This window comes from Lotus japonicus, chromosome 1 (assembly GCF_012489685.1).
Source record: "Lotus japonicus ecotype B-129 chromosome 1, LjGifu_v1.2".
Lineage (NCBI taxonomy): Eukaryota > Viridiplantae > Streptophyta > Magnoliopsida > Fabales > Fabaceae > Lotus > Lotus japonicus.
The window spans coordinates 69,348,671-69,366,155 of NC_080041.1; the positions used below are offsets into that span (position 1 = coordinate 69,348,671).

Genomic DNA, 17,485 nt, shown 5'->3' on the forward strand with positions numbered 1-17,485 from the left:
TTGGAAATACAAAAGATATCTAAAACTTGAAATCAGAAATGAAAAGATAAGTAAAGTGCAAAATATGGATGCTGAATAGGCCTTGATCTTGGGATCTAGCAAATTCAAAAGATTTTCTCACCTCAGTTGAGTGATATGAGCAAAAGTTATTTAGTTATAATTTTAAATTAACGTTGGTTTATGTCTTAATTAATTATTACAAACTTGCATGGTTGCTATGAACTAAGTTTTGTTCTCCATTTTCACCTTTTCAACTATTTTTTAAATTCAAGTCGCCTTCTTCAATTTTCACACAAAAATAAAAATCGTATCATTTCCATTCTTTCCAACAATGTTAATTCATCTAGTTCCATTGCTGTCAAGCAGGGCTTAGGTAGCTGCAGAAAATATCAGTGCTCCTCACAGGAATTCAAAATATTAAGAGAAAACCAGCATCAGCAGAACATGGAACGATTTCTTTTATTGAAACCACAACCTTTATTTTCAGAATTTTATATTCACAGAGGAACTGCACAAAAATTCCTTGTGATCTGAGATGCATAAGGAATGGATATTGCAATACAAGAATAAAATTCTTGATTGGTGGGTCATAAGAAGTTTTAACCAACAGTTAAGTATATATACCATAGTAAGGGATCCATTTTGAAGCCGAATGGAGAGTCATCACTTTATCGCCATCTTTATTAACAAAAGCAATATGTGTATTCAGTACTCATGGGAATGGCTCTTCTAAATGGCTATCCATTATCACTGAAACAAGATCGAGAAAAGAAGCTTCGCTTGTTCCAGGAAGTGCACCTTCCTCAGCTTCCTCAATAATTTGCTCAATGACAGATTTTTTCTTCAGTGTTTCTCTACACATGATGCTCCCAATGGTGAAAGGAGGGAGTCCTTTCTCTGCACCCTTCTTCAGAAGCATGGTTGATATTCGAAGGAGTCGGGCGCATTCAGGAGGAAGCTCCCATCCATGAAACTTCAAAAGCTTGATATCTTCTTCAGCATCCAGAGATTTTATGTACTCAATGGTATCTGGGGAGTAGGGCTCTTTGGCTTGTGGCCAATACAACCAGTCAAAAGTGCAGTCTTCAAACTGCAAAATAGGAGAAAAAAACAGCATATGAAGAAGAAGAAAAAGGAGAGGGAAACCAAACTTCAAATTAACATGAATATATTTAACTCCTTTAAGAATAGCAAGAAAGAAGAGTTGATAATAACTACGTGTTCAATGTGGTTTCCACACGGACCAATCATATTCTGACCTAGAAACCTTGCAAAACCATTTTTATAATGAAGGTATTGATAACATAATCACGAAGAACAGAAATAAAATCAACCAGAGAATGGAAGCAATTGCCAAAAAAAATGATAAAATCAACTAGAGATTATAGAAAAGGTTTTGACATCTGAATGACAGGCATTGAAAATGAAAGTCATGTTTCTATAAAAGGTATTATAGAGGTTGAACAGGGGTAAGGGATCATCAAATAATGAAAAATCATATGCAGAAGTAATCAATATCAATACCAAGATCAAAATCAGAAGATACAGAGTCCAGACTCCAGAGAATCTAAAGTTGAGTAAAAACTCTACATTTCATCCAGTCTAAAACCTATAGCAATTTGAGTACAAATATTAACATCTTATTATTAGCTATAACACAGATCAGTTAAGCACATAGCATTGCAAATAGTAGCACTGGAAAATATAAAGCAGAGAATTTAGCTAAGAAAGTTATAGCATTTTAACAGTTATTCTGAACTAGAGAAGATTGAGAAGTAGATTTAAGAAACACACAGAACAGTTGACCATAGTAATTAGTATCGTCAGCTTAAAATATCCTTACAACCAGTACATTTATTGTGTTAGAAGACTTACACTCTCAGGTAAGCAATAGCCATGATCAATTGGAATAAGCACAGTTGAGCCATTTTCACCATCCTTGGCAACTAAAATGTTCCCAGCATGCCTATCTGCATTTGCCAACCTGATATCCAGCACAGAGATCTTGTGTACCTCTTCCACCGGAAATACACTAGGGCCCATGTCTTCACAACTTCCAATATTCTTCATAAACATCTGAAGTGATCCTAATTTAACATTATCTGAAGCACTATTGTAACCTTCAGGATGATGGAATCCTTTATGCAAGCATTTGACCATGACTGTAGGAGGAACTCCAGCAAACCCCTTTTCATCACTGTTATGATATGAGCGGGGTCCTTTCTTAGGATGATCCAAAATGTAAGCTGCAACTTCTCTCAACGCACCTTGCCCTACTCGTGTACCTTTCTTTAACCCCCCTTCACCATCCACAGAGAGAGGTAGGCCTCGAGGATTATTGATTGCCATCGGCTCCTCATCAATAGGCTTGAAAACAGAAACATACTTCAAGCCGAGTGAATCTTGCATGAGATAAGCCCCTCCAGATCCCTCTGATGATTGAATTGGTTTACCACCTTTTTCTAACCCCTCTGAAGTAATCTTAATTAGCTCCTGGATCACTTGTGGAATTTTGATCTTGGGATTCACAACAATTGGTTCCAAAAGAAATTCTCTAGTCAATTCATTCCTCTTCAGGGCCCTATTTGTTACTGACACTGACCCTAACTGGCCTGCACTAAAACTTGGCACAGTGTATGCCTCAATTGATAACTCAAAATCCTTCCCAACTGGTTTAGTCGTAACTTTGGCATCTGATGTCCTAACCAAAAAGTGAATTACTGCATCGTTGTCCTTACAGATGTCCTCTATAAGTCTCTGGTCTTCAAGCGCCTCACCCTCCCACACCAATTCTTGATCTGCAAGATCCAACAACCCTTGCCCTTTCCTCGCAATCTGCTGCTTTACATAACCCACATTCCTTTTCTTCCCGACATAAAACCCAAACTCCTTTCCACATTCAGTCCTAACAGTAATAGCTTGAAGATCAGAAAGCCTAAGCACCAGGTGCAACACATTCCCATCCGAAACACCATAATCACGGACGCACAATTTGTCACGAGCCAATTCCTTCCCTTCAAAAACCAGCTTCTGTTTCCTCACAAAAAATCCTTTAAACGTTTGAATTCTCAGCTTCATCGAAGCTATCGAATCCGTCTCCATAATATGCATCGGAACCACGGATCCACCAACAGTCAGGTAAATCAAAATCGAGTCCCGCAAATGATGACTAAAACAGCTGGTAAAATCACCAAAAGCTTCTTCGTGCATCGGACGAAGCGCCAAACAAGCCATCCTCAATTTCTCAGGTTCAATACCTTGCTGTCTCAAAAATAAACAAGCTATGAATCTGACAACCAAATGCTCCCATCATAAAAGGGAATCAGAATCACCAAATGGCAACCCTAAACTTTTTTTTCTCTTTACATCTCTATTTCAACTTCAAATTGCTTTTACTGTTACTGCAATAGCATCCCTATGCCTAAGCAGTAAACAAGAAATCAAAGCCTAATCTAATGCTACATGTATTGAAATTTCTCTCCAGCAATCAGAGCTCAGAGCCAGTTACCCTACAGAAAGCAAGAAAAAAATTCTTCAAGCAGAGAAGATTGAATTCAATCAAACAAACTACATGAAATTTACATACAAAAAAGCAGAAAATCAGTAAAGGCAAAGAGAAATGAGATAGTTTACATGAAATTTCTTCAAATCAATCAAACTACACTAACAATAACGATCGATCAGAATCAGAGTGAACGAGAAGCTTACAGAGAATGAAGAAGAAGAAGAAGAAGCTCAGGTAGGATGACGGTGAAAGGAGAAAGTGGAGAATCTAAGCGCCATTGTTGTGCGAATCGATTTTCCGAGAATCGGGCATTTTCTCAGGTTGCCGATTTTCCGGGAAAATAGACTTGACTCAGTGAGTCAGTAGTACCGCGTGAAGGTACAGAAGAAAAAAGAGAAAAGAGAAAAGAGACAAGTGTTTTGAAGTGGGAGTGAGAAAGTGAGGTGGTATTTATAGGCGTAGACTCCATGGCTTGTAAAACAAGTTCAATTTATGTATTAAAAACACGTTACTAGTTACCATTTTTGTTTTCTTTTCTTGTTAAGCACTTGAAGCCAAGGAGATTCATCATTATTATTCAATAACTATTAGTATTCATTTTGATTAACCTCTCCACCACGTAATACATTAATTAATTACTTTCTTCTAAAGTTAAAAAAAAAAAAAAAAGCTTTTATAGTTTTGAATTTATTGGTATATAAACTGTATTGTGTTTAGTGAAATAGGGATGAATGCATGAACATAGTTTATGCGAACTTTGTGCTCTGTTTTTTCTAATTTTTAGCTAAGTGAAGAGAATGAGCAAGGTAAATGCATTGTATGTATGTATGTATATATATATATATGGCATGTGTTATTTGAGATCAATTTCATGAAGCTCATTCACTTCATGTTTCATTTCTTTTCATAGGTAAATGTTAGTAGTTAGTAATATTTGCAGTATTAGTAATTTGTTCGAATTTTGACCATTCACCCTTCATTTTACTCAATGTTTATGTTTTCTAGCTCTTATCACTTGAGCTAATCCTCGAAGACATGTTTCATATTAATTACTCCTCCACTTTTATTACGTGATATACAATTTTAACCTCCGATATCAAAAATAAAAATAACTATAAACGTATTAAACTCAATCGTGAACCGAGCATGTGATCGGTCCAGTTTTTATGTTGGATTGGACATATAGTCAAACCAATCAAACTCGATATGAATCAGTCAAACTTGAAATCAATATCGAGAAAAAATTGATGGTCCAATCGGGTTGGGTTTGTGTGAAATTAAAATATCCACTACTGAGCAATTTAATAAAAAGCGGAGCCAAGAGGAATTGAGCTTGAGCATTTTATAAATGTTATAATTAATATTAATTCAGTTGAATCACTCATTGACCTATTACCTTGACCAAGTTGATGACCAGTTCAAGTTTTATAACACTTCTATAAAAAGAGACGTGATATGAATAAATATCATAACATTAACGCAATTGAGTGTTTGACGCAACTGCAAATTACAGTGATTATTATTAAACTTAAATTTCTTTAAAAAAGCTTAAAATTAATAAGGCTAAGTTCGACAATGGAAGGAGATTATTTTTTGATAAAATTCTCTTAAGACAATTACGCTTATTAAGAAAATATGTAATAAGGGTAATTAACATACTTCATTCATTCCTTATTAACTATGCATAAAGAAAAGAGAAGAAACATATATTAATAAGTGCAATTAATTTTGTTAATTTTCATAAAAGTATTTTTTTTTCCTATTTTACTCTTTAAAATATATTTTATCTCTTCTCATTTATTCTCCTCACAAGGGAATTATTTGGAAAAACATCTTTTGAAATTCTAAGTAGACAGATAAATAGAAACAATTTTTTCTTCTTAAATGAACAATTAATAAGGAACGAAGGAAGGTAGTATTAGTTTTTTAAAAGTTTATACAATCATTCACATTTAACCTTAATTAATGTGTTGAATAGTCTAGAAAAATAATTATAAGTGGTAATTAAAATTTTGGATTACAAAAGTAAAATAAATACAAAACGTATACTTGAAAAAAAAATAATAAATATTTCTAGAACATAGTAAAGGGACATCAATCATGTCTTTAAAGAGTCTTATAATTAGGGACAGAAGGGGGATTATTTTGCAAGTCTCTGAAAGGTTAATGATGATGTATATTACTTTAATTTCGTTATTACTCCGGCTGGAAAAAGCATGTGCTCTTACTCATAAGCTAATATGAATACTTTATAAAAATATGCTTAAAACAACTTACAAGTAAGACATAAGATATTTACATAAAGTCTCAAATAATTGCATAAACATTTATGCTATAAGATATCTCAAATAAGCTCTTACTAATGTGGCTCTAATCCTATCAAGATGGTATTTTTGTTCCAAGATTTGTGACAATTGTGAATAGCTTCAAATAGTTTTGAGTAGTGCACGGATACTTCATTTCAACCAACAAAGTGTTGGTCAAGTGATAAATAAGCTAGACCCCCATAAAGATAGGACATGAGAGCACATGTTCGAATCTTGAGAAAAACATTTATTAAAAGATACATGCAACCATTTTTCGAACGGGTGACGACATCCATCATAAACCAAAAAGTACTTGATTTCATCATTAGCATATAGTTTAAGACATGCTTATTTAGAATTTAAGATGTATAACTTCTAGAATTTGGATTCTCTGCACCCCATCTCCCTACAGCATCCATCCAACAGCTTTTGGACTATTGATTTGAATATGAAATGGTTGAGATTAATCTAAATAAAAACTTAATTTATTGTTGAAATATTACATGAGTTGTTTACAAGGGCTGAATCCTCCGGTAGATGGAGAGGATCCTAGTCGTAACACAAATTTTCATCTTTGAAACAATCACTTTTCTCTACCGCGTCTCACGGTGATTGGATTTTTAAAATGTAACCTAAACGTTGGTAAGTTTTAGTACTTAAGTACAAATTTGATTTCGTATAAAATATGTCATTTAGTAGTATTTTAATAAATGCATTGTTGGGCTCCCCATTAAAGTGCCAAAGTGCTCCGTGCTTGTAAAAGCTAAACGCAACATTCAGAATGCTTGGTTATAGGCAACCTCATGGGTAATCTCAATCAACAGAATCGTTAAGCACAAAAATTCTTGGATCTCTAGTTGACCTTGGATCGCTACTTTTATAATCCATGTACTCTGTTACATGTCATTGATCCGTGCCTAATGATACTTGTCTCCAATTAGGGAGATTAAATCACTTAAAAGACTAAAACGGATCTTAATGTTCAATAGTAAAATATAGCTTGTTCAATCATTAAGCTGCATTAAAATATCTCAGTCTCCATTAGTAAATTTATAACCTATGAAACACAATGAACTTCGCATCTAGCTTCATAGCTCGCAATAGACTAAGTACATGTTCACTAAGTCTTTCTACAATTTGATTATAAAATAAACATCAATTATAAAAAGAAGCTTATAGCTTCTGAGATGAGAATTGAATTTAAGGGGGAAAAACAAGCTGATCCAAACATGCTATAAAAGTAAATGGCAATGGTAATAATTGTCTTCATTCATTAACAAAACAAAATCAAAAAAATATAATGCATTCGATGGAAGAAAGAGCCACATGTTTCAGAATTTAGATTAGACTGTATACTGATAATTCCTCCATAATCCAGATAAAAGATGAGATCTAGACTACTTAATTTTGAAAGGCTTATATGATAGCCAGTAGTATATCTTTTTCCTGTGTAATGAAATGGGCCAACCTAGCAAGTATCAAAGTAGCTAACAATTTTAGACAAGAAAATTTTTTTTTACTTATTGGATAAAAGAACTTCAGAAACTACTCTGCCAAATCAAATGAACACAAAACTAAAGATGCATGAAAAAATTAAGGTGTCACAGATTCCTATCTATAAATTCCCACATCCTCTCTTCCATATAAACTCGATCACTATGTCGCCGAGGCATGTGGCGTTCATCTGGGAAAAGTACTAGCTCATATGGTTTTCCTGCCGCCACAAGAGCATTGATCAACCTTGCAGTGTGCCTGAAATGTACATTCTCATCAATCATGCCATGCACAAGCAACAGCCTTCCTTTTAACTTGTGCACTTGGTTCATGACAGAACCGCTTTCGTACTCTGATTGATTTTCAGATGGCAATCCCATGTACTTCTCTGTGTAGAATGTGTCATATCCATCCCATGATGTAACTGGGGCACCGGCTACGGCGCACTTGAAGAAATCTGGATATCTTGACAGTGTCATGGCAGAGAGATACCCACCATAGCTCCACCCGTACAATCCAATGTGGCCAGCTTTTGCAAGCCCTTGTTTAACGAGCCACTCTGCTCCAGTTAGCTGGTCATCAGCATCAACTTGGCCTAGTTTGTGTTTTAGATAGCTTTCAAACTTCAACCCTCGTCTAGCAGTTCCTCTATTGTCTAACTGTAAACAAGGAAGGCAGAAAATAAATTGGAAGTATGAACTGGCCATATACTAGAATACTCATAAGAAAGAGGTACATTTTCCATGCTACTTGTTATAGAGAAGGGCGAAACAGCCCCTTGTTGTTGCAGATCCTTCCCAAGCTTAAGGGACACTAACCTATGAATTTGGGATATAAAAGCACTGGAACAACCATTGAGCATACAAATGGAAATATCAAATGTAAGGGTGAATACATTTTCTAGATTTAGATTAAAAGTGTACAAACAGGTTCTGTCACTGCTAGGTCTGTCAACATTTTCCAGGTATAAATAGATGGATTGCCCATCTCCATCATGTTACCCTCAATTTCTAGGGGCAATTGATTTAGTAATTCGTAATTTAACCATGTCTAAGTGCACCAAGGTTTATAGATTTTAGAAATTAAATATAGTGTAAGCACGCCAGCACACGCCCCTTGCTGTTACGTAAAGACAAAGGGAAGAACCTTCCCAATTTAAAAGCTAAGGGACAAACCTGTGACCGCAAAGTCAAATGGCAGCAACCTTACTGTTGCGTCGAGGCTCGCCCTTAATGTAAAAATGTATTTTCTAGATTAAAAATGTAAAACAGGTTTTTGTCAACATTTTCCACATATAAATAGATGGATTGCACATCAACATCATGTCACCTTCAATTTCAAGGGGCAATTGATTTAGTTATAGTAATTTAACAATGTCTAAGAACACCAAGGCTTATAGATTGGACAAAATAAATATAGTGTGTGTAACCATGTCAACACCGATGAGTTTCACCATATAGCTGAGAAATATAGAGCAAGATACATGAAAATTTAAAAGCAAGCCAAAAAATGGACCATAATAATGTCAAATTCAGGGAACTGACCTTCCAAACTAAGATGCCTTGATTTCTCAGGTATTGCGCTCTCATGTCAACTGTATTAAGCCAAGAGTTAGAAACAAGCTGTACGCTTGGACCACCATAAACATTGATCATAGTTTTATAAGGTGGAGGCCCAAATCTTGAAGCATCAGGCTTATATAGAGCTCCATACAATACAGTGCCATCATTCGCCTGTATTTCAACAATCTCTGGTGGCTCAAGTTGAAGCTTTTTGAATCTTGGAACTGAAAATGGCTGCTCAAACAAAGGCATGATTACTCTTCCGTCCTCTAATGAGCAAAGTAACACCCTAGGAGGACAACCAAGGGAATCATAGATATCAACAAAACTTTGCATGTGATGATCAAGGACCACAATGTGCTTCCCCTTGTTAAGTGTAAGTCTGGTAGGGGCCTCAGGTGGGTGAGTTCCATCAACATAAAGTTTAGCACAATATAAGTTTGACTCCAGAGGACCATCTAATGTCCCAGTAAAATATAATAGACCTGTAGCCTCATTCACACCAGCAATTTGCTCGACCATCCATTCACCTTCAGTGATGGGTCCTAAACAAGTCCCATTTGCATCATGAAGATAAAGATGTCTAAATCCTGTTTTCTCACTAGCCCAAATGAATCCGCCAGAAAATTTGGTAATTCCTTTATCAAGAGGTGTGAAACAGTCATGTATATTGATCCAAGTGCTGTTTTCTTCAACCAATATATTTTTCCCTTGGCCTGTTCTAATATCAAACTTAAGGATCTTTATTTTAGTATGGTGCCTGTTCAATACCTGAGCTGTGAGAGTGTTTCCATGCATCCAATTGACCCTTGCCAAATATTCCTCCTCATTAGCTTGCTGTTCCTTGCCCCCACAGAGAAGATCCATCCAAGTGATGGAGCTTCCAGCTGCCGAAACAACCCCGAGGCGCACTTTAACATTCGAAGCTCCGGCAAAAGGATAAGGATGGTCTTCCTGTGCCTCCAAACCAACTGAGCTTTTACCTTGGTGCATAATTCTAAAAAGGGGTATTTCAGAAGAATCAACTTCAGTAAAAGCAATATATTTACTGTCTAGTGACCACCAATATCCATTTTTTCTATCCATCTCCTCCTGCAATCAGAAAATTACATGTTAATGATATAAAGTATAAACCATACCAGGCCTGTGAGAAACAGATCAAGCTTTTCGCAGAGTTGGTTTCTGGGAACTATGAAAACCTAAGAAGAGTTGAGTCATATTTCAGAACCTAATTATTATGAAACTTATCCAATCAAAAGTAGAAGGAAGGACTAATTTGGATAAGAGGCTATAGATGTCAAGATGTACATAAAGAAAATTGTAATTTTAAAGGAAATCTCACCTGAGCTATATATTCCGCAAGCCCACGAGTCTGCAAAATACAAATCCAGTGTCAAATTTTCAAAATTTAAGATTATCTAAATGTAAAATGAAAATGCTTCAACTACCAAAAGGAAAAGCATAAACAGTATGCAATTCTATGAACGAGTAGAAACCGAAAGCCTATAGGATGATCATGAGTAATTGATTCTTTAAAGTTCTGAATCTCTTAATTCAATCTACCCTTATTTCACAAATAAGTATAGAACATTATAACCCTACTAGAGATCGACCCAAGAAGAGAATCAACACTGCATTTAACTACCATTATCCAGGCCCAACGATAATGGACCAAGCTTAGCCAAATTCAGAAGTACGATGCTTATTGCTTCATAATAGAAATCAAACACTTACAACAGAATTCAAAATGGAACGTGCAGCTGATTTGAAGTAAGTACACCTTGGGATATTTCAAACAGATACATTTCAAAAACCATCTAATCTTTTGATTGTTACAATTAATTTTTGTTTTTATGAAGATATTTTTAGCTACGAAGATTACATAAGTTCGTCAGGTAAAAATGCAAGATTTATAGACAGCCTTTTATGGAACTCAAATACATTTCGTATCTCAAAAACAGTTAATGAACTTACCAAACCATTTTCTTTCGCACCATGGGTCAACTGCTTCGATTCATTAGTAAATAGATTCAAAACATGCAGCTCATGGTCTCTTACATAAGCAAGCATTGATCCATCTGGAGATAAATGTGGATCAATAATGGGTGAGCTCGGTATACTTGAGAGCTTGAGCTCTGCCTTAGATTGGGAAATATCCTGGATATAAATCTGTTCACAGGGACAAGGCAATAAGTCAATAACCATAAAAATTTGACTATTTGAAGTTATTAATTAATATTGATGTAAAATACAAAAGGACAAGTATAGAAACATTTCAGTTTAAAGGCACCAACACAATACACCACAAAATATATACAGTTCAGTATAACATTGATACAAAGGTATAAATAACAAAATATATGCTATTCAGGGATAAGCCTAGTCACTACCAACAGCACTGATAAAATAGAAATCATTGTTTCTAAATTATCTTTGAAAATCAGGTACACGTAACTCAAATTTTTTTAAAAAATAAATTGAAGTTGTTGGCAAATAACTCCAGAAGCTGCCATTCAACTATGTCAGACAATAACAGCAAAATAATAGACCACCCTATACAAAAAAATAAGTTCAAACCAGTATTTGAAGCTTTAGTTCATTCATACAGAAGAAGATCTTATCATTAACAGTAACGACATTCTGGTGGTAACATGGTGAGATTATTGGAGTAATATGCAGATCAGTAGATATGTGTCTGCTTCTATAGTGTTCCTACCAGCTTGAATTACTAAGTTGCAACATATTGCCACATTTTCTCTTATGAATAAAAACATGAGAAAACATTTCAATCAATTCATTAGAAACAACTCCAGCAAAACAATGTCACGATTTATTTGGCAAGATAAAGGCACAAACCCCAGCAGGCAATGGCACCATGACTGCTTTTCTTTTTGAGCTTGTCTTCACCCATTCATAGCGCGTCACTCCTAAACCGCGCTCCCTTAACCTCTCCCTCCTCAACTTCTCTTCTGGAGAAATATTACTCTCATCAAGTCCACCATCAGGAGGGCTGAATAACAATTCTTGTGCTTTGGTCTTTACATTAAAAGCAAAAACCTTTCTGTTCAACGTTTGCTCAGGACTATATAAATAAGATATTAAACTATCATCAGGGCTAAAATTTATTGAAGATGGTGAAACATATCCAGGCAGTGGGTATTGTACAATCTCTTCAACCGGGAACAGAATGTTGTCATCAATATTTGGCACGTCACTGAAGTCTGTCACAGGCATTTTAGAAGGCAGCGATTTGGGACGCTTGGGATTCCTCTTCTCGCTCATCAACTGATTGCATTACAAAGACACCAACAGGTATGAAATTGAACTGCAATAGAGCATGAATATGAGAACATACCCCAGGTACTATACAAACAAAAATACATAACTTTAACCACAATGACAACAGCAATCACCAAGCATATTAATAACCTTTCCACCAAGCTACAATTACAAAGAAAATAGGAAGAAATTACAGGATTTTTCAGTACTCAATTATGAATTATCCTCTATATTTGCCTGATTGAATGAGTTTGTAAGGCCAAAATAACAGGTTTTTTATTCTATTCTCCTTGTAATTTTCATTGTAAAGGATACAAAGGTATATGAAAAAGTGTGTATAGAGTATAATAGTATACCCTAAAAGCCTAACAAAACCAAAAGAAACAAAAGGGGGGTCTAAATTCTAAAGAAAAGTTAAAAAGCTAGCATTGATATTGACATGCAAATATGAAGCAAGAAAGAAGAGGAAGCAATGAACAAATCAAAGCTTATTTATTTGGTTTCCACTTCATGAAAACCTCGTGGGTCTAACCACCGCAACCGGATCAGATCGAAACCTATGTATGCATGTTTCTAGAACAAGATAAATAAAGATACGATTTTTGAATTGATTAACGCTAAATAAAGCTAACCCAGTTTCAAAAATGAGGATTATGGTGATTAGAATGAGAATCGAACCTGAGCGGAAGATGAAAAGGATCTGCCACGAAAACAAAGGAATCGTTAATTGGAATATTTAGAATTGATGAGATGCAGAGACAGAGACAGAGACAAAAACATGGTTTGATAGGAAATTAGGAGTTACACACGTAGTTGATTGGATTGGATTGGATTGTCTTGTCTGCGAGGTTGTGAGGAGAAGGAAACCAGAGAGAGAGAGAGAGAGAGAGAGAGAGAGAGAGAGATTCTTATTCAGTTATTCTTCAGCTGGTGGAGTGTTGGACTATTGATAGATTGATAGGGAAACAGAGAAAATTGTAGAATTTGTCTACATATTTATTGTACGGCAAAATAAAAGTTTTTTTGATTTTATCCTTAAAAAAAAAAAAAAAAGAGGGATGAGACATGAGCCAAATTATTTGGTCAATGTTACCCTACATTGTTGTTTTCAGGGTACTAAACTTCTATTCATCAATAAGGATGAGAAAAAATGATAATCTAATTAAACTCTTTGGTCCACACCAACAAGGGTCTTCTAGTATAACTAAGAGTATCTCTGATGTAAGGTTTTTAATTCTTATTTAGGAGTTAAGAACTATGAACTAAGAACTTTATCATTGGAGGTGCTGACATGGACTTCTTAGAGCAACTTCAACCCCAAAATCCTTATTTGGTTTCTTAACACACTATTCAGTGTAACATCCCGATCTGACGACTGGCCTCACGGTAACAACACGAGTCTTTTCAGCGCGCTTTATCCTCACTCGCGCGCTTCCTGGGAAAACTTCCCAGGAGGTCACCCATCATAATATTGCTCCAAGGCTAGCACACTTAACCATGGAGTTCTTATGAGTTGGGCTCCCGAAAAGTAGTTGCAACTTGTTGTTATGAGTAGTACCAATCAAATCTCTTATGCCCTCCTCAACTGTATAGTCCATCCTTATACAGTCTCGGAATACCTCTTGTTCGGGTGTGAGATCGGTTCATTCATGTGCCCCTCCGCCTAGAAGCCTGCCAGGAGCCGCTCCTTGTCCGTGCCTCACTGCACCGGCGATCACTCCCCGCCCTCGTCGGCCCCGGGCGTCACAGGCCCACCAACTTCCACTTGGTTCGTCCCCGAACCACACCGTACTGGGAGAGGTCGGCTCTGATACCAATTGTAACATCCCGATCTGACGACTGGCCTCACGGTAACAACACGAGTCTTTTCAGCGCGCTTTATCCTCACTCGCGCGCTTCCTGGGAAAACTTCCCAGGAGGTCACCCATCATAATATTGCTCCAAGGCTAGCACACTTAACCATGGAGTTCTTATGAGTTGGGCTCCCGAAAAGTAGTTGCAACTTGTTGTTATGAGTAGTACCAATCAAATCTCTTATGCCCTCCTCAACTGTATAGTCCATCCTTATACAGTCTCGGAATACCTCTTGTTCGGGTGTGAGATCGGTTCATTCATGTGCCCCTCCGCCTAGAAGCCTGCCAGGAGCCGCTCCTTGTCCGTGCCTCACTGCACCGGCGATCACTCCCCGCCCTCGTCGGCCCCGGGCGTCACAGGCTTGATCATAAACAAAATTACCTCGGTACGTGTTGCGCTCATCTTCAACAATCATGTTGTGCAATATGATGCAAGCATACATTATTGACTTCATCTCATTCGGATGCCAAAAGCGTGATGGACCACGAACTATTGCAAACCGAGATTGGAGAACGTTGAATGCACGTTCAACGTCCTTTCTTGCTGCTTCTTGCCTTTTCATAAATTTTTGCCTTTTTTCTCCTTGTGGCATTGGGATGGTCTTCACAAATGTAGCCCACGGGGGATAGATACCGTCTGCTAGATAGTATCGCATGTTATACATTGTTTCATTCACGCTAAAGTTCACCATAGGAGCATTTCCACTCAAAACCTCATTAAAAACAGAAGATTGATTTAGCACATTAATGTCATTGTTAGAACCTGCAATGCCAAAAAATGCATGCCAAATCCACAAGTCTTGTGATGCCACTGCTTCAAGCATGATTGTGGGCTTTCCATGATCACCTCGGGTGAATTGACCTTTCCACGCAACTGGACAATTCTTCCATTCTCAATGCATACAATCAATAGAACCCAACATACCTGGAAATCCACGAGACTCCCCCCATTGAAGTAAGCGGGTAATGTCTTCCTGGTTCGGGCGCCTCAAGTATGTTTCACCAAATACTGCACACACACCTTCTACAAAAAAATTTAAGCACTCAATTGCAGTACTTTCACCAATTCGAACGTACTCGTCAACACTGTCAGCAGGTGATCCGTACACCAACATACGAATAACGGCGGTGCACTTTTGTAATGGTGACAGGCCTTGTCTTCCAACTTCATCAACAGACATTAAAAAGTACGGATTATGAGACCTAAGGGCCCCTACAATTCTGAGGAACACATGCTTTTGCATTCGAAACCTTCGCCGGAAAAGCTCTTCCGTGTACACGGGATTTTCAGAGAAGTAGTCCTTCCACAACCGCTCGTTCCCAGCTTCACGATCTCTCTTTATCACCTTTCTTGTTCGCTTGGGCCTAACGGTGTTGGCATGTTGTTGATAAAACTCCATCTCCTCCTGCATCATATCTTCTATAGTCGTGTCATTCATAATATCGTCAATAATTACGTCGTAAATGTCCAAGTCGGCCATATTGTTTGGATCCATTCTATGACACAATGAGAAACTATCGGTGTAATTTGGTAGGAGGAAGACAATATAAGAGGACAAAAGAACTCTTGAATGCTGAGATGAATGAAATATGACATGTATAAATAAGAGAAACAACAACGGCTATATTCCCCAACGACTATATTCTCCAACAGCTATAGGTTGGCTTTGCGGGTGAATCATCTGCGAACGTTGGTTTTGTTGTTGGAACACCGGCATAGGTTGGCTTTGCGGGTGAATCATCTGCGAACATTGGTTTTGTTGTTGGAATACCAGCATAGGTTGGCTTTGCGGGTGAATCATCTGCGGAGGTTGGTTTTGTGGCGGAAACATAGGCGAATGTTGCAAACCTTCACTTGTAGGAGGTGTTTCATTGTCGAGCAGTGGATAATATTGCTCAAAAGGATTAGGCATTTTGAGAAATTTGAGAATTTTTGGACAAGAGAGAAATTGTGGGAGTAAATGTTGGTGTTTCAAATGGTCTACTGCACTATATATAAGGTAAAGAAGCTGGGAATTGAAAGACAGATGCTAAAACGGTCAGAAAAACCGATCAAACCGGTCAATTTAAAAAAATTCAAAAAAAAAAAGCCCAAATGGGCAGAAAACCGACTCCAGCCGGTCTACACCGGTATGGACCGGTCCATAACGGTGGGATGACCGGCTCAGCCGGTCACCCACTATAAATCCATTTTTTCCTCCCATTCTTCACAAACCCTCATTTTTTCCTAGCCGCAGCTCCCCCCCTTCTCCTTCCTCCTAACCCTCAAGCTCTCTCCTTCACCTTCTTCTTCCTCAAGCTCTCCCCCTTCCACGCCTCAAAAGGCCCTCCAAACAACCTCCACCGCCACCAAACAACCACACAGTCACCACCGGCCACGATGCAACATCCACCGCCACCAAAACCACCTCACCGCCATCGAAACCCACCTCACCGCCACCAAACACCCACCACCGCAACCAAAACCTACCCCAGCCGCCACCAAAGCTTCAATCTGGACCCAAATCGCCCCTCAAGCACCTGGATCGAAGACATGCAAGCTTCCCTGAAGCTTGATTGGTGGTCCAAGCTTCCAGATTTGAGTGAACCAGCATCTGGATCATACATGCAAGGTGCTTGATCGGTGGTCCAAGCTTTAATTTTTCCTTCTCACTGAATCCCTCTCCTCTACCTTCCAGATCCTCTCCCTTTCAACTAGATCGGACAGCAAGATGAATTTTTTTTTTTTTTTTTGATGTAAATATCAGGAGATTGAGTGTAAAGTTTTAATTTTTATTTTAAAGTTTGAATTTTGTTCTAATCAAATTGTTGTTTTGGTGTTCGGTTGTTCATCTTCTTTCATCTTCCTTCATTCTGTTCTGTTTCCCTCTGAATTCAGTTGAAGCAAGTGAGAGAAAATATTAGTTTTTTATTTTAAGAAACCAAAAAGCAGAGAACTCTGAACTGTAGCTAAGAAACCAAATCTGCCACATAGATACTCTCTAATGGGTTGAAAAGTTAAGAAACGGATCTTAGCATCTCCAGCTGGTTTAAGAAACCAGCGTTGGAGATGCTCTTAGTTCTTAAAAATAAGAACTCAGTTCTTATATAAGGAATTTTGCGTTTTGAGTTTTTAACTTAAAATATTAATTATTTCTCTCTCATCCAAATTACTTTATTACTTTATGAGTTTTATTTTATTACTTTATGAAAATAAAAAGTATAAATAATGTGGTTGGTGGGATCAAATGAATAGTGATAAGAACTAAGAACTAAGAGTAAGAACTCATGGTTGGAGCAAAATTGCTTGAGAGTTCCTTAAACACATGTGGCAATACGCCACATGAATAGTGCTAAGAACTAGAACTAAGAAATAAGAACTAGCATTGGAGATACTCTACCATAGGTTGTTAGTTTGGTTGCTTAAACATTATTCTGGTGGGTTCAAACTGATACATATGATTTAAGCAACTTATGCAGATTTTGCTCCAACTACGGTTTCTTATT

General features: G+C 37.2%; 3 protein-coding genes across 3 annotated transcripts; all 3 read right to left on the reverse strand.

Annotated features, from left to right (window-relative positions):
• Positions 1 to 434: 434 nt before the first annotated feature.
• LOC130743682 (phosphatidylinositol 4-kinase gamma 3-like) lies at positions 435 to 3,931 on the reverse strand. Its single transcript, XM_057595914.1, has 3 exons — positions 3,709 to 3,931; positions 1,876 to 3,509; positions 435 to 1,090 (listed from the first exon to the last, which is right to left on the reverse strand). Exons 2-3 carry the CDS (start codon positions 3,232 to 3,234, stop codon positions 713 to 715), a joined length of 1,737 nt encoding a protein of 578 aa, XP_057451897.1. The 5' UTR covers positions 3,235 to 3,509; positions 3,709 to 3,931; the 3' UTR covers positions 435 to 712.
• Positions 3,932 to 7,098: 3,167 nt separating this feature from the next.
• LOC130743688 (uncharacterized) lies at positions 7,099 to 13,115 on the reverse strand. Its single transcript, XM_057595921.1, has 7 exons — positions 12,956 to 13,115; positions 12,825 to 12,846; positions 11,724 to 12,192; positions 10,842 to 11,036; positions 10,210 to 10,239; positions 8,850 to 9,959; positions 7,099 to 7,964 (listed from the first exon to the last, which is right to left on the reverse strand). Exons 3-7 carry the CDS (start codon positions 12,147 to 12,149, stop codon positions 7,413 to 7,415), a joined length of 2,313 nt encoding a protein of 770 aa, XP_057451904.1. The 5' UTR covers positions 12,150 to 12,192; positions 12,825 to 12,846; positions 12,956 to 13,115; the 3' UTR covers positions 7,099 to 7,412.
• LOC130744057 (uncharacterized) lies at positions 12,289 to 15,495 on the reverse strand. Its single transcript, XM_057596252.1, has 3 exons — positions 15,021 to 15,495; positions 14,634 to 14,762; positions 12,289 to 12,308 (listed from the first exon to the last, which is right to left on the reverse strand). Exons 1-3 carry the CDS (start codon positions 15,493 to 15,495, stop codon positions 12,289 to 12,291), a joined length of 624 nt encoding a protein of 207 aa, XP_057452235.1.
• Between the last annotated feature and the right edge of the window lie 1,990 nt (positions 15,496 to 17,485).